This window comes from Centropristis striata, chromosome 2 (assembly GCF_030273125.1).
Source record: "Centropristis striata isolate RG_2023a ecotype Rhode Island chromosome 2, C.striata_1.0, whole genome shotgun sequence".
Taxonomy (NCBI): Eukaryota; Metazoa; Chordata; class Actinopteri; order Perciformes; family Serranidae; genus Centropristis; species Centropristis striata.
In genome coordinates this window covers 26,087,697-26,114,020 of record NC_081518.1, presented here as the reverse complement: position 1 = coordinate 26,114,020, position 26,324 = coordinate 26,087,697, and the positions used below count along the sequence as shown (strand labels likewise).

The window sequence follows — 26,324 nt, the reverse complement described above, 5'->3', positions numbered from 1 at the left end:
TTTTCGAGAAGTTTCCATGTCCCATTTAGCGCGTCAACTCTTTTCCAGCAAAGGTTAAAATTACCTTGAGCAAGTGTAACATGCTTTTACTGAAGTCTTTTGCAGAGATTTTTTTCGAATTTGGCAGTGTGCATTCAGCATTTCAATGCATTTTTAATGTAATCTTTTGTATTTAATGTTTTTTGTGGGTTTTTATATGCATTTTTTGTAGTTTTTTGTTTGTTTCTTTGCATTTTTTTGTGTTTTTGTGTATTTTTTGTTTTCTGTGTTTATTTTTAAATTTTTTGTGTGTTTTTTATATTATTGTGTTTTTTATGTTTTTTGTGTGTTTCTATGTTTTCTGTGTTTATTTTGTGTGTGATTTCTGTGTTTTTTTGTCATTTTATTGTGTTTTTATGTTTTTTGTATTTTTGTGTGCTTTGTGTGATTTCTGTGTGTTTCTTGTTATTTTATTGTGTTTTTCTGTGTTTATTGCTTCATTTTTATGTGTTTATTTTTTAATTTTTGGTGTGTTTTTTATATGTTTTTTTGTGTGTTTTTGTAATTTTTTGTGTGATTTCTGTGTGTTTTTTGTAATTTTATTGTGTTTTTTATGGGGGGTTTGTGTGTTTTTGTGTTCAAAATGTTGATCCAGTAAGTCAAAATGAAAAAATAATAATCGGGTCATATAGGTGAGGTTGTGGTGAAAACAATGATACCAACATGGCATGGTGAACACTTTTTAAGTCGTTCCTACAAGCAGAATGAAAAGGAGTCAAAAACCAACAGAATAGCCCCAAACTCCAAAGGGTTAAGTAAGAGACCTGAATATTTCTGCCACCACTGCCCAAAATTGTACTTCAGTAGAGTACTTAGTTACATTCCAATGCTGCCTGTAAGACTAAACCGCGGGCAGTAACCCCACTCTGTGTTTCCTGCTGCGCAGCCTGAGCTGCAGCCCGAGCCTCGTCCACCCGGAGCCGCTCAATCACATGATATAACGACGCTGGCTAGCGAGCTAACGTGCTAGCTTTGGTTGTCAAAGCCGTTGTCAACATCCACAAACACACGGAGTAGCATAAGCCAACCGAGAAGTGGTCGGAAACTTGTGAAGTCTCCGGTGAGTCAACCTGTTGTTGTGCCCTTTGTCATGTCTGTATTAGCCGCGATGTGAAGTTAGCTCAGCGAAGCTACATTGAACTTGTTAAAAGGGAGTTGCTTTCGAGTGCGGGGGTGTTAGGCTAACGATATTGGCCTTGTTTGGATTGAGTATGAAAGCTAATCCAACCTAAACATCCAGTTTTACATTTTCTTACCATCAACAGTTGAAGGTTAGCCAGTTAACCGTTTGTACAGCCAGTTATTGTTAGCATTGTAACATTAGCTAATGTTTACACGCCAAACATTTGTTTACCTGTTTACTGATCATACGACTGGTTGAATAACTAACTTGGCTAATGTTAAATTATTTTAACACTAATGTTAGCAGTGGTCAAACTACAAGTATCAGCAATGTCAACACGAAACTTATTAAACGTGTTTCAAGTTGCAACATGCTCTCTTTAAGTGTTTACATATAACACTATTGCGAAACTAGCGGCTACTAGTTTAACTAACTAGCCGTAGAAGCTAACTGCTAATGAAATCTAGCTTCACAAAGGCTTTCATAGTTATGTTTTGCCATTTTTTCGTTGCCTGTTGCCTCTCAATAGCCCTGCTCCACTTACACAGGTGGTTTCACTTATTTTGTCAGATTAACCTCTTGTGTAGGCGAACACAGACTTAACATCTGTTGCACCTGTTGTCAGTGACTTTACATCTTTATCCTTTTTAACTTTATCCTTACACTCCAATACATTTTAGAGGAAAATGTTGCACTTTTTTACTCCACTGCATATAGCTGCCAGCGAAAAATAACATAGTTAACAGGAATAATAAATAAATAGAATACAGGAGGTAAGTATGCAGTTGTGGAATGAAACGTAAGTCCACTTACTCAAGTACTTTACTTAAGTACAATTTTTAGGGACTTGTACTTGAGTATTTCCATTTATTTGACTTTATACCTCTACTTCACTACACGTAGAAGTACATTTTTAACTTTTTACTCCAACACTTAGCTGACAGCTTGATTAATTAGACATATCTTGAGTACAGTAAAACAGTAAAATGCTTCCTACATAAATGCATCAATAATAATAATACAATACAATATAGAGAATATATAAAATAATCTGAGTGGGGCCATTCTGCATAGCGAGTATTTTTAATACTTTTGACGCTGATACTTTTGTACTTTTACTTAAGTATGTTTTGAATGCAGGGCTTTTACTTTTCTAGTGGAGTAATTTCAAAGTGTGGTATCTGAACAGTTCTTCCACCACTGACTAGATGTATTTGAGAGCTTCAGTTACTTTGCAGATTTAGATTTAGATTTGCATGCAAGGAATTTGACTCTGGTTTACAGTCTCGTACCTGCATAAATCACTCAAAACAAAAAGAGGGAAAAACATGCATAAAAAATAACAAAGAGTTTGTTAGAGTTAAGAGTAGGAATAATAATAATTAGTTGGCAGACTTCATATATTTTCCGAGAACAGCTCCTCCCAGTGTTAACCTGAACAGAGGTCTCCAGTCAGGAGAAGTGAAAACATCTGGGTGGGTCTGCAGTGCCTTGAAGCACTGAATGTACTTCTTCTTCCATCAGTGTGTTTGTGGGAACTTTGATTCGTTTTGGAGCCTGTGAAGCTGAAAAGCACTGACTCTTTGCTTTCACACCAAGTTGCTGCTGAGTAAGGTGGTCCATTTTTGCTTTACTAGAGAGGGCAACATCCGCTGGTACTCTGAGACTTTTAGAAAGGGACATTTCCCACCCAGTCATGCTGACTGTATTTGTACACTGATGTTTGGTTTTCTGACCGGGAGGCATTCATGAGCACAACTTTCTCACAATCACTCTGTTGCTGACGGTGACGATGACATTACTGCAGTTTTTTCAGGCTTTGTCAGTGGCTCAGCGAAGTGTTGCTAAGGGGACTGCTGATTCACTGTGTGGTCTATAACACGTCAGAAAATTAAAGAAAGGCTGATTATTATTTCACAACGCCTTAGTTTACATATTAAAATTGGTTATTTTGCTCAACCAGTTCAAAATGATCATAAGACTATGAAAACTACCAATAAGTCACATTGGAGGAGCTGGAACTAGTATTTTAAGCATTTCTGCTCTAAAGATGACTAAATGAATAACTGATTGTCCAAATAGTGTCTGATAAGTAATTGGTTTACCGCTAGTTGCTAAATAATCTCAATTTGAATCACTGGGCTGCACGATTCATTCAAATTTTAAGAAAACTGCATTATGGACTAACTGCAGTATCCACATTATAGGGAGGTGCTTTCTTTGTATGTGTCAAAATACCATTCTGAATTAAGTATGTGATGCTGCAGACATGGTAGGCGTACTGAAAAATCTTTGCAAAAAAAAATTTGACACCATGATCCATTTTAATATATTTTCTTATTAATTATTAATTTTGACTATGAAAGCTGAAGCACACCTTCGATAATATTCAGTAGGAAGAAAATGGTAGAAAATGTCCAAATGCAAAAAGAGAAAATTCCCACAAACTCCTCTTTAGTTGCAGTAAACGTTATTGGGTAAAACATCCCGGTCCTTTGACCTTCATTGGGTAAAAAAAAAAAAAAAAAAAGAGAGACAAAGGGAATTAAATTTGGCCACTGTATTGGTAATCTGTGAATTCTTCTCCGTAATAAAAAATCTTAGCCCTTTTGTTTTTATTATTTTATATTATGTATATTAATTTTATGGTATTTAAAATTACCAAAGTATGTGTTTTATTTAGCCTATGTATGCACTAAGGGTGAATCACTTTCTCTTAATATGCAAATTAGAAGCATGAAAAATGGAATGACGGGGTCCCTGGTATATTCTCTTCCTTGTAATTCAGACATGTCCAAACTATTCCAGAAAGGGCCATGCGGCTGCAGGTTTTTACCTTCCAACCCAGCAGAAGCACAACAGGCACATAGGTTGGACATGCCTGTTGTAAGAGGTCCCAGGCTTAAAAACAGTTTGAGAACCTCTGCTGTGCACAACATGCAGGGATGATTGTGTCATTAATTACACAACGCTGAAGGTGAAAAGAGGTGTTAAATATAAAATTATAAAAGTAAAAAAAAGCTTCCGGCGTCATTCGGTTCATTATTGATTTTGCTGGTGCGTTCATTTCATTTCCAGCAATCTATGAAAACACACTCATGGACAAAGGTGACTGGCCGATAAGATGTGGGGGACATTGGACTTGTACAAAGAGATCAGCGTGGGGATGACATGAGGTCACAGGCAGAGTGGAAATGTTTTACAACCAAAGAATGTCAATTCACCCAATAAAACTTTTACCTTTGATTTAAGGCCTATTATCTGTAACAGATTTTAGAGGTTCGTTTAACAGAAATCAAACAAGCTCAGACTAACGGTGCACTATGCTGACATAACATTTAATTGATTTGTGCTTTCTGAAAATGCGAATTTTGTGTTCCAAATCTACTTATATAAACTTTTTTTTGTGAGAGAGGCTTTTAGTGATAACAGCCTTTGTAGATTGGGATCTGAGGCCACAGTGCTGGTTTTATCATGAAAGAACTGGGGGAAAAAAGATGTGGCTCCTCCTCAGATGTCTGTCTGGTGTGAGGCTGTTTGAGTAAAATCGTCTGCTTAAATATTCAAAGAGGAAAAGGCTGCAGCACTACTGCCCTGTGGGGAATTAAGAGCGATGCAAATGACCAACAATAACCTCTTGTGCTCTCTATTTCACCCTCCCTCCCTCCCTCCCTCCCTCCCTCTCCCTCTCTCTGTTTTCCCTCCCGTCTCCCATTGGGCATTGTAGAAAGGGACTCGTCTTCTTTCCTACTCACTATCTTCAAGATATCAAGTCATTAAACATCCGCCCAATAAGTCACAGGGGGTTTTGGCATCCTCAAGGCTCATCAGGAAAGCAAGTCCTCCATCAGCGCCAGGGATATCGACGGACTGACGTTGTGGACTCACATGGGCAGGATGGATAGACGATAAATAAGACATCAACTTCAGAGGTAAGGTCAGTCCAACGCCATGCCTGTCACACAGTCACTGCTGCAAATCAATCTGAGCTAAATGGTGCTTTATTTTAAACTATTATGTAGAGCTTTCAGATGTTTTTTTTAAGTGGACAATTATAGGTTATTTAAAAAGCAGCTAGTTTGCTGCTAAATGCTGACATGTTTTTTTAAGGCAAACATAGTATTAGTCATAGTCACACTTATTCTGATTCTAATATTAGCCCATAATAAGTGAACAGTCATAATAAATTAAAACAAAAAGTCACCAAGGCCATTTTACACCAACAAATGCCACCTTTATTTTATTATCACCTCCAGTGTAAAAGCTTCTATCTTGCAACAAAAAACGCTTTACTGGTTTACAGTGGTGTTAGGAAGCTTATCAATAGGCTTTTGAAATTACTATCGTCGCCACTGTCCATGGCTTTTTCATGTGTAATGTTTCTATCATGTTTTTTCCTTTTATATATTCTGGTGAACATAACTTAAGTGGAGTTATTCGATTGGAGACGGTCATGTTATTAACAGTTCTTTCATTTTCTTATCTTATCGTATCTGTCTAGCGTTGAGCTTGACCATGATTTTTGTTGAGACTACCCTGAGTTATCTTATCAGTAGCTTTTTGTTCTAATGCTTTTTATTTAAATTATTTTATTATATCAAGCTGTCATCAGATTTTGATTTCCACAGTTGACAGAACTGTTGCCGTATTTAAATTATTAATGAATTGAGTTAAATTGGGTAATTATTTACCGTACTTCAGTGATTGAAAACATCACAAACTGTTGCATAACAACAAGTTTGTTTTTCTCCTCTCTGAACAATACCCAAGAACAGGACTGCCAGCAGGCATAGAGATAGACTGACATTAGTAAACTAAGTTGAGGTCGTAATGTATTTGGAGTGGTAAAATATAATCGATGGATAATTAATTACATCCCGCAATCATGAACTTTGTAGATTGTCGGCTGTCAGACTGAAGCCATTTTTGTGTGTAAATGCAGGAAGCAAGGTAAATGTGGAAACAATACTTCCTTTTTTATAATGTAACAGAAGTTCTAAAAAGTTTTGGAAAAAGGATTTGAAGAGTCTGTTTCGGCTGTTCTGCAGCCCAAATAATGTTTTAATAATTGAGAACAGTGAAATATGAAAGTAATTGCCCGCAGAGGCAACAGAACCTCTCAACCTCATTTGAATACTTTAAACTTGAGGCCCATTGTTGCTATTAGGGGTCTAACGATACACTATCAGTATCGATACAAAATGACTATATCAAAACATCTTGTCATATTTTAAGATGCACGTTTATTTTGAAATTACTACTTTATATTAATTCTTCTAATTACTTAATTAAAAATAATTTTTTTTTCATTTAAATATCTGGAAGAGCTCAGTCATATAATTGCTTCACCATATTTTAGTTTCTTTTTGTGAGTTGATATAAATGTATCTTTTAAATGGACATATGAAATTGTTTCATATCTATCGCTGGCCCCTGCATCAAATTGAAACCATATAATGGCAGACTTTGTGATATCAGCAAATATTGGATTTTTGTCCATAGACTCAATATAAAACTGATCGTGATGGAAGTTGTGATTTACACCCTCGGTTGCCATGATGAAGACAAAATATGATTCTGATGTATTCAAAATGGGAAAAAAAGTAAAAACAAATAAAAAAATTAAGCTCAAAGTATGAAAAGCAACATAAGCAATCAGTACTTTGTAAAAAACCAACAACAACAACAATAATAAATAGGGTTGGACACTGTGATAAATGTAATGCTATGAAGCTACAGAAACATGTCAGCTGTAAGAGAGTTTTCTGTGCTGTTTATACTATAACTTTGTGTTCTATGATTCAAAGCAAGGAGTGGGACAGCTTTGTGGTAATGTTGCAGGATTTTTGCATAAATATGTTCAGTATAATGGTACTTGCATAGTAAAATTAAAATGCACTCCCATCTGGTTACTTTTATCATGAATGGTAGACTAAACATCATATATAAAGTTGAATTAGCTCCGCTCTAAAGCACAAAACCTGGACATTATAACCTTCATGAAAGTAGGATTTACTGCAGGGTGGCTGTTGGTTTTTGTTGAGACTGTCCTGAGTTATCTCATCAGTAGCTTTTATTTTGTAATGTTTTTTAATTTTATACTTTTATTATATCAAGCTGTCATCAGATATTGATTACCACAGTTGACAGAACTGTTGCCATATTTAAATTGTAATAAATTGAGTAATTATTTCCCATACTTTATTGACGGAAAAAGTAACCTCACAAACGTTTGCCGAGTGGGACCGCTTTGTGCTAATGTTGCAGGTTTTTTTAATATCAGGTGTTTAATTCACTGTATTTAATAGTAAAATTAGAATGCACTCTTACCTGGTTATTTTTATCACAGATGGTAAACTAAATATGACTGTATAAAGATGAATTAGCTCTGCTCTAAAGCAGTTTCGACAAAAAAAGACATTATAATCTTCATAAAAGTAGGAATTACTGCAGGGCTGCTGTATAAGTTTTATTTAGGTGGACCTGATAAACTGGCTTCTCGCAGGCTGGTTAAAAATAGCTAAAAATCTTGCATGTGTGTCTGCTGAATCAGTTTCCTGAAATGCACTGGAGTGGGGCACATGACAAACTTTCATTTCTGCTTTCACAGCCAGTTGGCTTTCCTGTACACGCATTTGCATAGACAGGATGTCAGAGTCTGAGACATATTTTAGATCTTTCTAAGAACCGGTCAAGAGCTGTAAGATTATCATTTCGTTGCTTTTGATGTTATCAAACCAAATCTGTGTGAACGTGTACACAGCCTGAGTGTACATGCATACAGCGTCAGCACTTGATTGTAAAATGCCATAATAACTGAGTGTGATCGTTGCTTTTATTGTACAGGTACACGTTGATTTCGTTATGACAAGCTGCTGTGCAGAAGATGTCCACGCTGTCTATGACTGATATCCCAGATGTTGGTCATGGTAAGAGGAACCACTTTTTTATTTGTCCAACATGTGAGATTAAACTGGACAGGGTTCAGGTTTCTCAGACAAAGTTTGTATAACTTTCTTGTTGTATAGTCTAGGATTGGTTATCCAGCACAGTCTTTTTACTCTGTCATCTGTTATGTTGTCCACATAAAAAGAACATCTTGATTTATGTGGAGTTCATGCACAAGTTAAGTTTAAGTCAAGTTCATGCACAGGTATCTGCTGAATATGTTTTTAGAATTGAATTGATGTGTGTCACTACTGCCTTTATATCTATTGGCTGTGACAAATGTCTTTGTTTTTCCACTTTCAAGGCTTTAGCTGAGGTTTTTGAATGAAGCTTTGAATGCCATATTTCATGACAAAATCATCCTTAAAAATGTTAAAAATCCACAAACAAAATCCTCATTTTGATTTAATTGACTCCCAGAATTGTGGAAATGTTACTTTTGAAAATGTAAATGCAAACAATTATGGATTGAAGCAGACTATTTTATTAGATTAAAATATGTTGTGCATTTTGGAAATCTGTTGTTGTTGTTTTTTTCAATACATTTAGATTTTTGTAAATTTTCTACACTGTGGGACGAATGAAGGAATATTTTTTCATAATTTTGGTCTTAACAACACTGTTTGAAATGTTTGGGTCACAGGTGTCAGAAACAGACCCATGTTGCTACAGCTGGAATCTTACTAAATAGTACTAATAGTATTGGATCATCATCTTTATTTGAAACTGTGCAGAAATAGCAGGTTTTAAAAGAATGAATGATGCTTAAAAGTATTTGGTAGAGTCCTTCCAAACAAAGGAGTGGCGTCAGCAGAAATTCAATAGAAAGTATTTATATATTTTAGGTTGTTTCAACAGGACACTAACAAGTGAGACAAAAACAAGCTGAAACAAGGTCTTGAGCGACGGTACAAGCTGGTTGTTTTGAATGTGTATGTGTTTTCGTCTCCTCTGTCAGATGAGAGTAAGGTGTTTGACGGGGCCTCTGAGCTGCAGCTGGACTGCATGGTTGAGGAGAGCAGTGGAAGCACCACAATGAAGCACGAAGGCCTCCTGTCGCTGGCTGACCTCCCCCAGCCAGATGACTTCCCCGTCCCCCCGCAAAACGGCCCTTCGCTGACCGACATGAGCAGCCCTCTGCCGGGAGAGCCCAGCGACATTAAGCTGGATCCATCTGCAGGTGACACATCTGCCAGCATAGGTGAGTTACTTTTCACGTTTAGAAAGCTGCTGGACACAATTGAAATGTTTTTTAGGTTAAGAAAACTAACAGGCCCACATCCTCCTGAGAGGGAGTGTCTCATTGCATGTCTGGAAATAATGTACTTTTTTGTAAGTCCTGCTGCTTTAGTCACTGCCATTAGTCATTGTTTAGGGAAATCTGGACATCACTGAATGCATCACCATTATGAAAATAAAAAATGTAAGAGCTGGCATGCCTAACATTGAACCCTAAAGACTTTTATAGTGTCAATTTTACTTTATTTTGGTCAACATGTAGTGAAATGACAATTTGCAGTTGGCATCAAATATACCAGTCATAAATCTAGAGTCTCATATAGATCCTGGTCTGTCTGGTGTGTTTCTTAAGCTATGTCTGTGTGTAACCTAACTGGTGTGACAACATCCACAGACTAGGCAAACCAGTATTTTTTCCTGTTAATCACAGACATGTGTTGCCCATAGTTTGACTCTTTATATGCCGTATGCCATGTGGGCATACACATTTTAAAGTTTCTTTTAAATCTCTATCTTGATTGTAGAATAAGCTTTTCTTATTCATGTACCTATATGCAAGTTTGTTTATATATCTCTCTGTTGAGCTAGAATGTTCTATTTCTCCTCTTTTTTTCATTCAAGTAAGGTGAGACAAGAAGACATGGCCTAGCCTCCAGCACACATTGAATAACCCTCAGTTGGAATTAGGTAAATCAAAGGGAGGAAACGAATTGAGCTGCCCTTTGAGTTTTCCTTTAAGCCCATGCAAATTGACCTGGCAACACTGGTCTGTCAGCAGGGCAAAACGTGAAGATGCCGTTTTGCCCTGATTCACTGTGGCTTAAACAGACTGCAGGGGTGACGTAGTCTCATTCTCTAGGTACCAAAATATGGCTGCGATTGATTGTCCTTAAATCGCTACTCGGTAGTACTGACATAATTAGTTATGTACCAAGCTGGGGCGTCCCGGTGGCTCACTGGTGGAGCACATACCACTAAGACTGAGTCCTTGCTGCAGCGTTTGCAGGTTTGAATGTTTGCTAATCCATCAGTAAACATTAGAAGTAAAGATAGAGAGAGAGAAACAGTAGAAGAAGAACAGCTGATGACTCACGTGAGTTAAATGTTTGCCACGTCAGAACTTATTTGGAAAATGTGTCCATCTCCCATTTAGTGGATTAACTATTTTTTTGGAAAAGACAAAAAACCCCACAAGCGAGTTTAAATACTGTTATGCACATTTCCGAAAGTTTTATTGAATTTTTGTCTTTCCATCAAGCTTTTCTCATGCAAATCTTCAGCATGCGCAGATAAATTTGTTGATGGGAACACAACTATTGTCTAATAAAGCTTGAGTACAAGTTCAGTACCCTAGCCTGACCCTCAGATAAGAAGTTGCTGTCTCAGAGAGTTGTAATTAAAATTGTTGGAAGTTCTTAATGTGGTTTATCACGTCTTTTTTATCGCGTGTGTATAGATGGTCAACCAGTGAAGAGAAAGAAGGGACCTGCACCGAAGATGCTGGGCAATGAGGTGTGCAGCGTCTGTGGCGACAAGGCGTCTGGTTTCCATTACAACGTGTTGAGCTGCGAGGGCTGCAAGGGCTTCTTTCGGCGCAGCGTCATTAAAAGCGCCCAGTACAACTGCAAGAACAACGGCCGCTGTGAAATGGACATGTACATGCGGCGCAAGTGCCAGCAGTGCCGCCTGCGCAAGTGTCGGGAGGCGGGCATGCTGGAGCAGTGTGAGTGTCTGTTCGCCAATGAATCACAGATGCATTTTTAGATTCTGCTTTGGGTTTGCAGCCAGAGCCAGAACATCCTATTAACTCCGTGACTGAGCTGTGTCCTCTTTTACCCTTAGGTGTGCTCTCCGAGGAACAAATCAGACTGAAGAAGATGAAAAAGCAGCACGACGAGGAAACGGCCCGCACGTCCACAGTGGTCACCCCCACCCCTCCACAGGAAACAGCCGCTCTGGACCCACAGCAGCAGGAGATGATTGAGAAGCTGGTGTCCATGCAGAAGCAATGCAACAAGAGGTCTTTTCTTGACCGACCGAAAGTGACAGTAAGTGAACGTCTCAGAGGATAGATTTGTGTTCTTTCTGACCAGGTAATTAAGTAATATTATCATATAGAAACCTGTTATTTTATTTCAACCACTTTGATTCTCGCTCAAATTTGGACAATAAAATTAGCTTCACTTAAAGGGTCAGTGTGCAATGTGGGAGGTCAATATTAAGATTACGATTTCCTTTATTAGTCCCACAATGGGGAAGTATTACAGCAGCAAAGTGGATAGCAAAAAACAATAAATCGTAAACAGCTGTATAAAATAGAAATATAAGAGGTATTGGCAAACAAAAAAGTAAAAATATAAAGTAATAACAATTTACAATATAAACAAGTAGAAATATAAAAAGCATTAACAATTTAAAACAAAAATGGAATGAAATAATAAAAACGTATGAATATTAAATGCAATGTAGACAGTCAGCAGTTGGATATGGACCATAGAATATTGCACATATAAATAAAATTATGGAAATATTGTGCATTGTTTATAGTGCAGAGATTCAATGTCAACACACACAAGTTGTTACTGAGTGACTGCTGATGTGTGTAGGTAGATTGAGAGTCACGGATGTCTGAAATGCTATTTGTTGCTTTGTTGTTTTGAAAACCTATCTGAGAAACTTTTACTCCATGCTAACTAATTCATTAATCAATGTTTCTGTGCTTGCATCCAACAGCCGTGGCCACAGAGTCAGGACCTGCAGAACAGAGAAGTGCGTCAGCAGCGTTTCGCCCACTTCACTGAGCTTGCGATCATGTCAGTCCAGGAGATTGTGGATTTTGCGAAGCAGCTTCCTGGTTTCCTGGAGCTCACGAGGGAGGACCAGATCGCTCTACTGAAGACGTCAACCATTGAGGTTTGTCATTATTTATCACAGGATATTGGGTTTTTTTTTTTAGCTCCAGCTTAATTTTGCTCTTAATGCAAGACATTGTAATTGATTTTAAATCAACACCTTTGTGAATATGTATATTACTAAGTACTTGAACAATTGATTAATTTAATTATTCTGTAAGTAAGGTCTTCATTCTTTACAGTTTTGCATACAGTATGCAAAATATGTTCGCAATACATTTAAAAATTGATATCACCAATAGACATTCCACTCCTTAGCAGTGCTGTTTTTAAACTTTGTCAAAGTCCTGCTGAAACTTTTTCTTTGAATATACTTTAGTCTTAGTTTAGCTGAATTTTAATATTCCACTCACCAAGATGTGTTTGTTTTCTTCAGATTATGCTGCTGGAGACATCTCGGCGGTACAACCCTGCTATCGATAGCATCACATTTCTGAAGGATTTCAGCTATAATAAGGAGGATTTCGCCAAAGCAGGTGCATTTATTCTTTTCAGCTCGTCTGTTGATGGAATATTTGAATATTATGTGTCACTTAAGCTTATTGTCTATTCCCAGTCCGTCTTGTATGCTGTTTAAAAAAAGAACATAAGTAGACTAAACCAAGTTTTGCATTTTTTTATTTATAAAGAATTTTACTCCATGCAAATAGTCTTTTTCCTACCAATGCATGCCTGAACTATTGCAACAACTAGACAGCTTACCATCAGTAATCAAACACAGCATATGAATCTCATCAATACTGAGCAGTTGCAAGTTTTGACAACAGTGTATGTTTGATATGTAATTTATGTAGAAAAAGAAACAATTTTGTTCTGACATTTCTTTATTTAAAGTTAATTTCCTTTTCCCTCTGTCAACTCTCACCTCCTCAGGGCTTCAGTTTGAGTTCATCAACCCCATCTTTGAGTTTTCGAAAGGAATGAATGACCTGCAGCTGGACGAAGCAGAATATGCCCTGCTTATTGCCATCAACATCTTTTCTGCAGGTCAGAAATCAAGGATTCACTGCAGGTTGTGCAGAAGTGAAAATGTATTTAGCGCTAATGATGCCCCTGTCACTTCTTTAACAGGCAAACGGGCTGTTTACAGTTGCATTTTTCAGATAGCATGAATCAACATTCTACTAAAAGTCTGATTATCTGTTATAAAAGTGACTAACAAGTTTGTTTTATTTGGTCAACTCTGTTCAGATCGGCCAAATGTGCAGGATCACGATCTGGTGGAGAGGCTGCAGCAGCCCTATGTGGACGCACTGCGCTCTTACATCATGATAAAGAGACCAAATGTAAGTGCCAGCGGTTTACCTAACAGCTTCTCTTGTGACCGACAGGATGTCGGCATAACCTGGCTGACGTCATCACAACAAGCACATTGGGTCAGGGCTGAGGTTACAGGTTTTTATGTTCAGACTGGAGGGGGGGCGTGAAGAGTTACAACAGCAGTTGTTTGCTTGATGAGAGAGACCGTCAGGAATAGAGATGCACAAGTTCCAGATGTGTTGGCCAATTTTTTGATTATTTGCTCTGCGGCAATTCCGATTTTCTGCCTTTCTAGGAACTATATTTTACCATAAACAAATATCGTTCTGTGACTTTAATAATCAGTGTTTTTTAGGAGCATAGAATTTAGTTTTTATCATTAAACTACCATTTGGTTACAGGACCTTCTCTCAATCTGAAACATCTCAACCGTGTATGAATGAGATTGACACAGGGTTGAGATTTTAAGAAATGGATCAGGGCCAAAACTTTAATTTACAACCACGAAAAGCACAGAAATTCGTGTGACACACACACACACACACACACACACACACACACACACAGCCAAATGACATGTAATGTAATGTAATGCAGCCCATGCATGCATACAAAAATCAAGCTCATCAGGCTGAAAATCATTCAATTCTGGACACAAAGTCACCAATCACTGTATTTTTAAAAAAAAATATATATATTTTTTTTACATCAGCTGAACACTGTGAGCTACTGTTCAACATTATAAGTTGTCCTGCAGAACTTATTAAAAGGCAGAAGGTGTCTTTGACTCTTTTTAGTAGTGTTTTTTTAAAGATTTTAAAGTTTTTATCTCCTCTGTTTCCTCAGGATCATTTGATGTTTCCCCGTATGCTGATGAAGTTGGTTAGCCTCCGTACACTAAGCAGCGTTCACTCGGAGCAGGTTTTCGCCCTTCGCCTTCAGGATAAGAAGCTTCCCCCGCTGCTCTCCGAAATTTGGGATGTCAACGAATGACTGCAAACCTGATGTCACACTCTGAAACCTTGGACAGACATGGCATCCAGGAGGAACACTGACTCCTTTCTGGTCCAGGATTGGTTATAGCAGTGAGATTTTTTCTTTTCTCTCCCGTGGGAGGAGAGCATCGTTGCACCTTGTGCTCTCAAACAGACTGCGGAAATGGTTTTGTGTTCATAAGGAAAAAACGTGAACACCTAGTTGTCTTTGAGCCTTTTGTTGTTCTTACGTTTGTGTAGATGCTGACATGATTATGGCGATGTTAAATACCAGCATCAGGCTCTTTAGCCAGTTTTCTTTGATTTAATATTTGTTGAAATTTATGTCGACTTCTAGTGCAGTTCTAAACGCATCCTCTAACATTTATAATCTGAGCAGGTCTTGGCTCTGGCTGCCTCAAACTACAGGATTTCAGCCGCACATTCAGTTGAAGTAGTGATTTTTTTGCAGTCGTGCAATAGGTGGAAATGGAAACTGAGTGACGCATATGTGCTGTTCACTGTACTGATGTTGGGGTAATATGGTAGGCCATCAGGTTTGTGCATTGTGACATGGCAACAAATAGTTTGTGTTCCTTTTGGAGTAAATGCGAAAAATCAAAAGGTTGGTGTAGTCGCTCAGGTAAAGTAATGTGAAGTAGACCTCTGAGAATTGGAGGCTTCTTTAATTTCCATTAGATTAGTTTTCTTCCAAGTGCATAAGGGACCCTTTTGGTCATTTATAGATGCCCATTAACTTTCATGTAAATTGTATATTTATTTTCACAAGAAAATTGTATAGAGTGCACACATAGATTGTACAATCATATACTAACTCAAAGTTAAAATGCAGGCAGTGCCCTCATTTACAGGAAACGGTGATGTTAAGTACTTTTTATTTTTTATTTTTTACACAGAGCACTGGTACCTTGGTCTAACGTGTCTTGAAATTCCATGTAAAGTTGAAATGTTGGTTTAAAAAAAAAAAAAGGAAGTCAAGCTACCATATCTGTGACCCTCCTTCCAAATGAATAAAAATCCATCCTGACGAAGGTTGTATTCATAAATTTAAAACAGAGAGCCTCTATTAACACCTTATTGGTTGTTATGTTTGTGTAAGGAACGCTTTTATTCATTTTATTACAAAGCAGTTCAGTTATTTTCATGTTTTGATCTGTTGTTTTATCACTAGCATTTAAAGGTGTGATAAATTTATCAGCAACATGCTTAAAGTTTGAACAGGAAATAGAGAAGTTGACGGACTTTCATTTTTGATAATATACTGTATGAGTGACACTGAAGGAAAAAAATGTAAAGGCAGGTGTAAACTTGATCTAAAAATCTACCATTGTCTGAGTGTCATCCTGGAACTCAACACCAACAGCTTTAACTGGTCAAATTTGGGAAAAGTCTACCAAAATCTGTATTAACAGGGAGCAGAGAACAACAGGAAATGAGTAGAGACATTGAAATTTAAAGTTATAATAAACTTTAGAGATTTTAGATGTTTATACTCTGTCTCCCGTGCATTCTCCTGTGCAATGTAACCTTGAAATGGATGATAAAGAAATGTCGATGCAAATTCATAATTGTGAAGTTTATTTGATCATTTTCATGCTTCCTGCCACAGTGTAAGAAACTTCTTTAGCTGTCTGTGTAGCTATTTCCAGGTATCACCATTTGACTGGCATAACCAGAGATGTAAAATGCACCTTTGTCGGTCCTAAGTGAAATGGTTTCAATTTTTCCAGCTTTTCATGAGGTGCCAGTTAAAGCAGCAGTGTGTAGCATGTGGTGGAATCGAGCCGTGAGGTTGCAGATTGCAGCCAAATGGATGCCACTCCCTTTTAAAGCGTGTAAGACAACCTACAGTAAACACTTCAATGTTAAACCCTAAAAAAAGCTCACCTTAGAGCCAGCATTCGGTTTGTCTGTTTTGGGCTACTGTAGAAACCTGGAAGGCTCTGTGGAAGAAGGGCTGATTCTAAGCTAATGAAAACGTGAAGATTTATAGTTTTAGGTGATTAAATGCTAATAAAACTTAATGAGTACGATATACTATTTCTGCCAATTAATCTCTCCAAATCCTGCTCACTGCTCCTTTAACAGGCATAATACTGTATTGTATTGGTTGTTGTTTTTTTGCCATTTCCAGCTGCAATTTCTTTTGTATTTTAATTCATAAAACTGCATTTAACAGGTGAAATGGAGCTCTGACTGAAACACAAATATACATGAGTAACAGTAACACAGGCACAAGTTATGTCCTCCACAGTTATAATAACAGACATGCCTCATTTTGTTTTGACTTCCAAAAGCATTTGGTGAGGGATGTTATGTTTCAGTAATCTGATTTCCAATGCAAGCCTTGGGTTTTCTTCTTTTTTTTTCTTTCTATACTTTAGCCACCAACATGTCTGTATTGCATATTGTTTCTGTTTTGGATCTCCCAGATGGTCAAATCATGATTTGTTTTTTTTAATGAATAGGCCTTTATCCACAGCAGGCATTTTGATTCCTGTATGTCTTTGTCTTACCCAGTCTTAAAGGGACAGTCAACCTGCAGCTTCCCATTAAGCAATTTTACCAAATCATCCGGGCTTATTTCGGCTAATCTTATTTATTTTTTAGTTGATTCGGTTTCATAAAGCAAATTCAACATATCTAATACCCGATACTGTAGCAGTTTATACGGCGAAAGTATGCTAAGCTGAATCAACAAAATTTGTCAGACTAACCGCAATAAGCCTGGCTTTTTTTATTATTAAACCTGCTTTATATGACAGACCCCTGTAGTGCTATTTATCAATCTAGATTGGCTTGTTGTGAGCAGTTTCTTGTAGAAACTACTAGGAAGAAAATTGTTCCTACATGAAGCTGCTCATAAGGATCTTTGGATTATCTTGAGTAACTGGGTTATGATTTGTGGAAAGAGACTTTGCTATCGAGTTTTTTTTAGTTGTATTTTTTTGACTGCCATCTGGCTTCATTATATTCTAGAGAAGGCTCTCTGGCCGATATATCTCCAGCACTGCACCAAAACGATCTTAATTGATAAAAAGCACTACAGATAAGAGGTAAAATACGTTAGAAATAAATATGTCAGATTTAATGTCTTTTTGATTTTGGGGTGAACTGTCCTTTTAGCAGATCAAGGGAATGAAACAGTCAAGGAAGATAAAAAGAGGGAAAGTTCTGAGGGCAAATGGCATGCACAGTGTAACTGGAGCTGTAATATTGGAGGGTTAGATCTACAGCGGTGAAAATTAAAGGATGGTTTGTGCTCAGGTGCTTATTAGGAGCACTCTGACAGAACCTATGTGTTTTATTTTCATGCACCACCTATTGAGCCTTGTTATGATGCCATTTGTCTGTGTGACTTCTCGTTTTACCCTCCTTCACTACAGTACTGAGCAACTCCAATGATGATAAAAGCATCATTTGGTGGGTTAAATGCCTAGGTTGTGTTTTCCATTCAATTCATCTTATCCTATCCTATCCTATCTTATATATAAAAGTTTTTTTCATTTTATGAGTTATTTGTAGCAGTAGAGTATAATTAACTGCCTCTGCCTGGTGCATCATCACCGGTTGACTCTGATAGTGAGCTCCACCTATTGGTTGGTTTGTTGGTTGAGAACAAACAAGTGGATGTTTTCCTTCCACATTCTTTATTGTATTAACTGTGGTATGTTCTTGAGCCTGCAGAAGCATCACAGAAACAATAGTGCTTTCCTTCCTCTCCCTCAACAGTAGCTTAGAAAAACACCTGACATAGAAAGCTGTTTTTTTTTCCTGCTACTGGAAGTAAGTGCAGCCCAGACAAGAAGAAGGGCTTAAATTTCATTCCCATCTCCAGCCATTGCTAATTTGAGAGTCGCCCTAATTAAATGTCAAGCTTGATGTCGGTAAACTTAATTATGCTTGAGGTATAAAAGAGGAATTTCCTGAGGTTTCCATTCGACACATAAAGACACAAGTAAAAGGCATTTTCGGACCACGTATTGTATTAAGCCATTTGCCCCCCCCCCCCTCAAAATTGTATTTACTTTCTGATGCTCTAAAAAATGTTTTTATTATTGATTTTTCTTGCATCCTTCTAACCTTTTACTAATGTATTTAATAGTTGTCTTTTTTGACAGGTCAATCAATATCAAAAGAAGATTGATATGAGTGTGTGCAGGGTTTTGAAACCATGCCAGTGATTTCTTTTTCTTCTTTTCCCCCGTTTGTTTTGATTCCTATTGAGGTTTTGCTTTTTGGTTTGCTGCTTTCAGAAGCCAAACATTTACCATTACATTTAATAAGTATAGCCTCTGTAATTTTGGGGTGTAATCCGATCAAATAAGCAAAAAAGCATCAGCTGTTGTCTCTTAAATCTTTGTTTCTTAGTGTACTTGTTATGTTGATGCTGTAGGTGTAAAGGTTAATTGTACTGTATATACTGTAATTGTCATCTCGGATCTCATTTAAATTTCTGTCTTCAAAGGGTGACACTGTAAACATTATTGATGTATAGAAATGCAAACCTATTTTAATACTTGTAACTCCTGAAGACCTTCTGTTTTGTATGTACAGTATAAATTAAAGCTATGCTGTAGTGCTGGTATGTTTGGAATAACATTCACTTTAGACATGTGCTTAGGGACTCCGATCAGATGAACTTAAATACACTCAAGACGAGTTATTTTTCACATATACTCAGATTTATTTGGCATTTCAATGGGACAGCATCCTATCGTAGGTTTTTTTTCCCCTGGAGTGAAATATTTCTATTTCTGACTCATATCAGTGACTTCCAGGGATGAGGGTTTTAAATAACTTTAAAAGCTGTTTGGCTATTTAGGTTGTCACAATGTTAATATTCTATTTAATATTACAGTTGTCTTAGCTGCTAGATACAATGCCTAAAAACTTTAGATTTTCAAAGATGATAAGTTGTCGCTTTAAAGTAACCTTAGAGTTCATAGAGGATGTCTTTGGAGTGCTACATTACGATATATAAAACGTAGCATTTTATTAGTATAAAATGGTCATAAATAGATAAAATATTTTTTTATGATATAAAAAAATGTATTAAATGATAAAAACCTATCGTTATATGATGGGAATTTGTTAATAATATAACAAAAGAGCTGGGCAAAACCATGTTTTGCTAATATTTGGTGGAAATCAGTGCAGAAGAAAAGCGACTAACTATATTGATTAAGTTAAAGCTGAAGGGCACTATACCACATTTTGTACTAATATTATTTGGGATTGACTATGTTTGTGTGTGTGTGTGTGTGTGTGTGTACTTCTTGTAGAATTCCTGTTCTCAATTGTCCAAATAAGTAATTTTGACTCCATGATGATAAACTTGATTAAACCTCAGTGTGCTTAATTTGAATATATAGGAACCTCAAAATCGTTTTGTCCGGCCCTGTCATGTGATAATAACACTGTAAAATACTTCAAACTGTGCAGAATTATTATTGAGTGAATTACTATGACCACAGCCACAGTAACATAAGTCTTCATTGAGAAATGGGACTATATTGATTGAATTAAATCTGAAGGGCACTATGCCACATTTTGCACTGTATTTGTGTGTATAAATAATTCATGATAAAATTAGCAGAACATAAGGTTCAGTGCCATACATGTGCTAGGTGTACGAGATATTTTTTCTTATAATCTAGCAAATAGCAGTCTAGTGTTCATGTTCATGATTATTTAAAAAAAATCTTTTATCTATCATCTCTGATTATAAATTGTTACAAGTCATTTTGCAGTTTTGGGGGGATGGTGGTGGCTCATCAGATGACTTTTATAGGGACCCAGAAAAGCTTTGTCTGGCCCTGTCAGTCGATAAAACACCGTATTTTAAGCAAACTGTTCATAATGATTATTAAGTGCATTACAAAGACCGCAGCCACAGTAACGCCAGCTCCTGTGGGGAGCATTAAGTCGTCACCCTGTTAAAATAATCGCCTAACTCATTTTTTCAAGGTTTGCAGGAAACACAAAAAAATTCACCAAAAGTGTAACATATGACATTTATTGATAATTTCACTCAAGAAGGATGTAACAAAGAATGGTTATTGGCATAGTAATAACACTGTGTGTAAATATGTAACTTAAGAGAAATAAATGACTTTGGCAATTTTTTATAAACATGCCTTTGTGACTTAAGCAAGATATGGTTACACTTTATTTTGAAGGTGTCTACACAAGAGTCACACAAGCCTGTCAGAAACATGACATGACAAGTATCATGAGCATTAATATTACTTCAAAGTGTCATTACTGTTCATGACACATCCCATGTCATGTTTATGACATGCTCATGTCACTCTTATGTAGGCACCTTCAAAATAAAGTGTCACCATATTTTGCTGAAGTCCTAAAAGGCATTGACTAAGTCACATTTTATTTTGACTTAGGCATAATAAATCTGCTTAAGTCATACACTCGACATAGGCCATTATCTTAAAGGGGTAAAATCACATGATCTGATCAACTGAGGATGTAGGCGATTTTACCATAGGTGGCCGGCGTCATGAGGAGATGATTTAGGCAAAAAAAAACAAATAACAATTTTCACAAAAAATGATTTAGGCGATTATTTTAACAGTGTGACGAAGTGGTGTTGGTCACGCTGTGTTGTCGCTTCCGTTAGGTCTCAGTATGCGGAACTCCCTGCAGACTGATGATGATGAAGAGGATGTTGTGAAGGCAGGTTGTAACTGACTGAGCCACCCGATCATCGAGCTCAGAGGCGGACACACACTCTCACACGAATACACACACACCTCGCATCACTTATTTACGCTGCGAAACGGTCTCACGGAGTAGCTGCTGACCCCCACCAATGATAAAACGTAATCCGAAAGGAAGAAGGCTGAATCCGGACAAACAGCGGAGCCTCTCCCCCCCCGTGGCCGCGGAGGGTGCCCACCACCCGGGCCGTCATCAGCAGCTGGCACCGCAGCGACGGTTAGCGGCTAACCGGCTATTGCTAGCAGGTAAGGATGCTCTCACCTAACGTCACTTCTTTTCAAACACACCCACTTTATTCATATCTGTGTTAACTTAACCGTTTCTAAATATCGCCACTGTTATTTTGCATCTGATATTTTTGTTTAATTTACGATATAAATCGGGTAAAGCTACTGTTAGCTAGCAGCTAGGCGGCTAGTTAGCAGGCTAACTAGCTAATCCATCCGTGACGTAGAAAAAGCATAAAGCTATCAGAGTGGAGGTGAGAGGAGCATCTTTAGGGGTGAACATGTAGGACGAGAAGAGGCCTGACAGCTCGTCATGTATATAAAAAGAAGCAGCTCTCCTGGAGCTATCAGGAGGCGTTGCCTTATCACGTTTGTTCCGGTGAATGTTATCCTCCTCTCAGCCTTATGTCTCTTCTCTAATCTCCACTGTTGGCTCATTATGTAGTAAAATGCCCTCTATACACATCCTATCTAACGTTAGCTGTAACTGACACCCGCCCTGTTCATAAAACCGTGTGTCCATTGTAACTCATCACGGTTACAGCAACGTTGTGCAGCTGTATTATTTTACATAATATGAAACCAGCTTCTGACAGACACACGACTGATGAGACAATACGATTTTTTTTATCGTTAAAAGATTGGATGACCATGACGAGAGGGGGTCAGTACAGAGGTAGGTATCACAGTCAGCAAGGTGGAGATCACAATAGTACCGTAGTATAAAAACAGGGATGCACGATATTGGATTTTTTGCCGATATGCAGATTTTTTTACAATTATCGAAACCGATATTTTTTTCCCGCACAACTAATACCCACAATCAGGGCAAATTTGGCCAATTTCCCAATTGACATAATATGTAAACATAACCTGTGTTCAATGGGAACATGTGAAAAGTGCAACTGTACAGCAATTAAACAGAAATTAAATAAAACTACATGTACCTTACAGACTGCTGCTTAAATTCAAATTTAACCTAAAACAGAAGCCCAATATATGACGACTCAATCTGCACTGTGCAAACAAAATCACAAAAAGTACAAAAAATATAAGCTTCAGGCCCTAATCAGAACATAAATAAGTAGGTGGGCTCAGACTACACTGCACAGTTCTATGAGCTACAAACAAGGTGCAACAGAGACGTGATGTGCACCCCATTATTTAATCAGTTTATTATATCGGTGGATATCGGCGTGTTGGCCGATAGTTCATTTTCTAGCCAATATCGGCCGATACCGATAACGTGCCGATAATATCGTGCAGCCCTAGTATAAAATGAATGAACCTAACAGCAATATCACCCTGGTATTAATGATGATAATATGTTTTCTGAATTTTTATATACATTCAAGTAAGCACTGTAATACATGTTAGGTTCAAGCAGCAATACATGTATCATAATTATCACTTAAAACAAGAAAATCTGACCTGGATGGCATTATAAGTAAAAACAGCCCGATGAGATGTATCTTTGCTTTGCTTATTCCAAGGGAAATTGTTGTGCAGCATGGCCCTGCAACCAATGGGTATAGTTATAGATATAGATTTTTATCTTTAAAAAGATTGGGTGACCATGGCGACGGGTTAAATACAGAAATAGCTGTCAAGGTCATATCATAGTTGTGTAAAATGAATGATCCTATATCATCCAGGTGCAAAGTATTATCATATATATTCTGAAATTTCTCAGTATATTCCAGTACCAATTACCAAATACCATTATAAGCAGCAATAAATGTGTAAGCAAGACAGCCCAATAAGATGAGATAAATTGTTTTGCCTCTTCCAAGGGAAATTGTTGTGCAGCATTTGCAATTGGGCATACAACCAATGATTATTTTCATTATTATTTAATTTATAAAGTGTCAGCAAATTGTGGAAAATATCCATCCCAGTTCCTCAAAGTCCAAAGTGATGTCTTCTTTTGTCATTCGAAACAGAAAGATATTCACTTTAATATTGATTAAACGGGAGATGCAGAAAACCTCCACATTCGAGAGCCTGAAAGCAGCATTTTTAATGATTAATCGATTATCAACTAAGTCTTTACGCTGTGCATCATTGTAAATTCATCAAGGTTACAACGGTCGTTGTGCAGCTGTATTGTTTTACATAATATGAAACCAGCTTCTCACAGAAACACGACTGATGAGATAAGGGAGTTGATTTTTATCGTAAAAAGATTGAATGACGATGGGGTAAATACAGAGGTAGTACAAGTTAGACTAGCATCATAATTATGACGTGATACAAGTAAAATTTAACTTGGATGGCAATATAAGTAAAAATAAGAGACACATCTTTATTCAATACTTCAAAAGTGTCAATAGTGAAATATATCCATCTCAGTTTCTTAAAGTCCAATGTGATGTTATGTTTTGTCAATGAAATCCCACAGGTATTCACTTTATTATGAATTAAAACAGAAGAAAATTATTTTTTGTTCCAATTTTTCCATTAAAAAATATTTTATTTATCATTGTCAGCCAGCTGGAGATCAGAGTAATATTGAATGAATTAACCTGTATCATCATGGTGGTAAATACTTCAATGTATTCAGGTCAAAAATATGAGTAGAGGTCAGTTCAGTACCAAATACTGGTAGACACAGTTCACACAAACTGAAAATAAATATTTTGCCTCTTACATAGTGCTGTTTTTCAGTCTAGATTGTTTTGTAGTGAGTTGTTGAGTATTGCAGCTATCGGCCATAGAGATGTCTGCCTTCACTTGAATATAATTTAGCGAGAAAAACTGTTGAGTCATGATGCTCAAAGCGCAAAACCATGCATTTGAAAAACGGAGTACTGTGTCTTGTCAGAATTCATGACCCGGATACTCAAGATAATCCACAGAGTTTATTTTGAGCAATACTTCCTATAACAAGGTCTGTGGATTATTTTAAGGGGGGGAGCAACCTGCACTATATTACAACAAGATACTATCAACTTAATCCTGAAGTAAAATTGGACTCTAAAATATTAGTTAAAATAATGAGATAAATCTTGAGGGCAATTATTGTGCAGCAGTTGCAATATAAAGTGAGAAAGAGTGCAAATATATAGAGCGGATATAAAACAAAATATAAACAATACAAATGATTAGTAAGGTGCAGAAACTAAATGAACATAATGCCAGAAATGTAAAAAGATAAACAGCTTAAGGGCAAGTGTCATAAATGTAACTGGTTAACAGTGAGGTGCAATTCAAAATATAAACGTGCAATTTACAGTGATGATCATAGAAAATAAACAGGTTAATAATTAAACAATGATTGTTACATAGGATGAAAACAATCTGCAGTGCACTGGAGTTTTGACGTATTCTTAAATAAAAACAACCATGTCATTATTGTTATGTAATACATATACCCTTTTCTGTTACTCAAGGAAAAGTAAAAGCTTGCAGTACTCAATTTGATGTGACAGTTTGAGAATGTCACACGAGCCGACTACCACCGTTACAGCACTTCTGGAAACTGAACCTATAGGGTTGAATATGATTCGAAAAAATAAAATAAATATTCATATTAATAACAGTTCTCACATACGCCTAAGAACCGTTGAGGATTAAAGTACACAATAAAGCCCACAAGCCACTAGAAGTGCTTTAGTTTAGTTAATTTTGCGACAAAAAATGTTGTTCACAAGCTGGGCAAGGTTTAGAAACTTGCACCTTTTAGAAATAAATATATGGAAAGTGAAAAGAGTGTTACTTTTTCAGTGTAGGCCTGTAGACTCATTTTGTGCTAACCACTTTTATTGACAGGGGACCAAAATAGTTCTTCTATCTGTTTAGCCGAAGAACATCGCACGTTTGGTTCAATAAGAAAAGATTGTAATCTCAAAGCAGGAACGCGACGATCAATACCTCCTTAATTTACACTTCATCCCTCTCGTTTGTGTGTCCTCGCTGAAATAAATTGAACAGACTCTTTTCTGTCGCTTCTTACTGCTGTTCACTGTGACTGGCAAGAAAATGCTGTCCATGTTGGAGGCCTGTGAATCATGTCCATCTCCTCTCCGTGCTTACATAAGCAGTGAGTGCTGCCTGCAGATCACTCTGACCAGATTCATCTGTTGTGTTAACCTACATCATTATCGTGCCTTTGAAGATTACACCGTGTTGTGGTGATTCTTTTGTCTCTCCCCCTTTTTTTATATTAGAGAGCGAGGGAGAAACATGGTTCAATACCAAGCTCGTTCGTTAAATACAATCAGTGAAGTGGCATAGTCCTTCCACCCTCATCTAAAAATAATGCTGTGGTCCTGTATCTTTGTGCTGGATGAGTCTGCCTCCAGCTCTGCTGCTTCATAAAATAGCCATTTTGGCTTTGCACCAGGATGCATTCATGTTGCCAGACCTGCATGTTGATTCATTGTCCTGATGGTTTTGCAAGATAAAAAGGGATAGATCTGTATTCTGCATAGAAGGCCCAGCCCTCACTGTTGGAATATATTATGTGGTTGGGATTATTTTCCTCCTCTATTTAGTTGGGATGCACCAGTACATTTTCTGCAGATAATGGGGAAATTTATATTAGTATTCGCTATTCCAAGAATTAAATTATAGCAGATAAATTATCGGCTGATAATGATAAGCCAAATTCCTTTCATTGGCATCTACACACATTGGCTTGTCAGCAGTATTCAATATTTAATGTCTTATTTGACAGATTATGTCAAAGTGTTACATTAGAAATATTAGATAAAATGCTCTATCTAAGTATCAGTCTTTGTACATAGTCTATAAAGTCAATTTATTAACCTTAAGTTTTCAAGGTTATAAATATGCTTGGATTTAAATATATACTCCTTGAAAAATGCTTAATTTTCAG

General features: G+C 37.1%; 2 protein-coding genes across 12 annotated transcripts in view; both read left to right on the top strand.

The window, feature by feature from the left end:
- Positions 1-872: 872 nt before the first annotated feature.
- On the top strand, positions 873-19,104 carry nr1h3 (nuclear receptor subfamily 1, group H, member 3). 3 transcript variants are annotated; one of them, XM_059349119.1, is made up of 11 exons: positions 873-1,099; positions 4,890-5,099; positions 8,009-8,091; positions 9,069-9,311; positions 10,806-11,072; positions 11,192-11,397; positions 12,083-12,262; positions 12,638-12,737; positions 13,135-13,248; positions 13,453-13,547; positions 14,368-19,104. In XM_059349119.1, the coding sequence occupies exons 3-11, from the start codon at positions 8,049-8,051 to the stop codon at positions 14,512-14,514; spliced, it is 1,395 nt and encodes a 464-aa protein (XP_059205102.1). In that variant the 5' UTR covers positions 873-1,099; positions 4,890-5,099; positions 8,009-8,048; the 3' UTR covers positions 14,515-19,104. The 3 variants fall into 3 exon arrangements, with proteins under 3 accessions (XP_059205102.1, XP_059205094.1, XP_059205110.1); XM_059349111.1 differs by having other exon boundaries at positions 875-1,099; positions 4,890-5,094; XM_059349127.1 differs by lacking the exon at positions 873-1,099 and adding an exon at positions 1,783-1,935 and having other exon boundaries at positions 4,890-5,094.
- A 2,078-nt stretch (positions 19,105-21,182) lies between these two features.
- The window catches only part of madd (MAP-kinase activating death domain), a 75,042-nt gene continuing 69,900 nt past the window's right edge, over positions 21,183-26,324 (top strand). For 5 of the 9 annotated variants that reach the window (XM_059347596.1, XM_059347590.1, XM_059347568.1 and 2 more), the window contains exon 1: positions 21,184-21,502. The gene's annotated coding sequence lies outside the window, so the exon portion shown is untranslated. Of the gene's footprint in view, positions 21,503-26,324 lie in introns of all 9 variants that reach the window. The other 4 variants (XM_059347591.1, XM_059347578.1, XM_059347576.1 and 1 more) reach the window with 2 other exon arrangements.

What these genes read in the sequence shown, in the direction of transcription:
- nr1h3 (XM_059349119.1), top strand. Translation starts at nt 8,049, where the DNA reads ATGTCCACGCTGTCTATGACTGATATCCCAGATGTTGGTCATG. An exon ending in TTGACCGACCGAAAGTGACA is followed by an intron (nt 11,398 to 12,082) that starts GTAAGTGAACGT and finishes TGCATCCAACAG; the next exon opens with CCGTGGCCACAGAGTCAGGA. An exon ending in TCATGATAAAGAGACCAAAT is followed by an intron (nt 13,548 to 14,367) that starts GTAAGTGCCAGC and finishes CTGTTTCCTCAG; the next exon opens with GATCATTTGATGTTTCCCCG.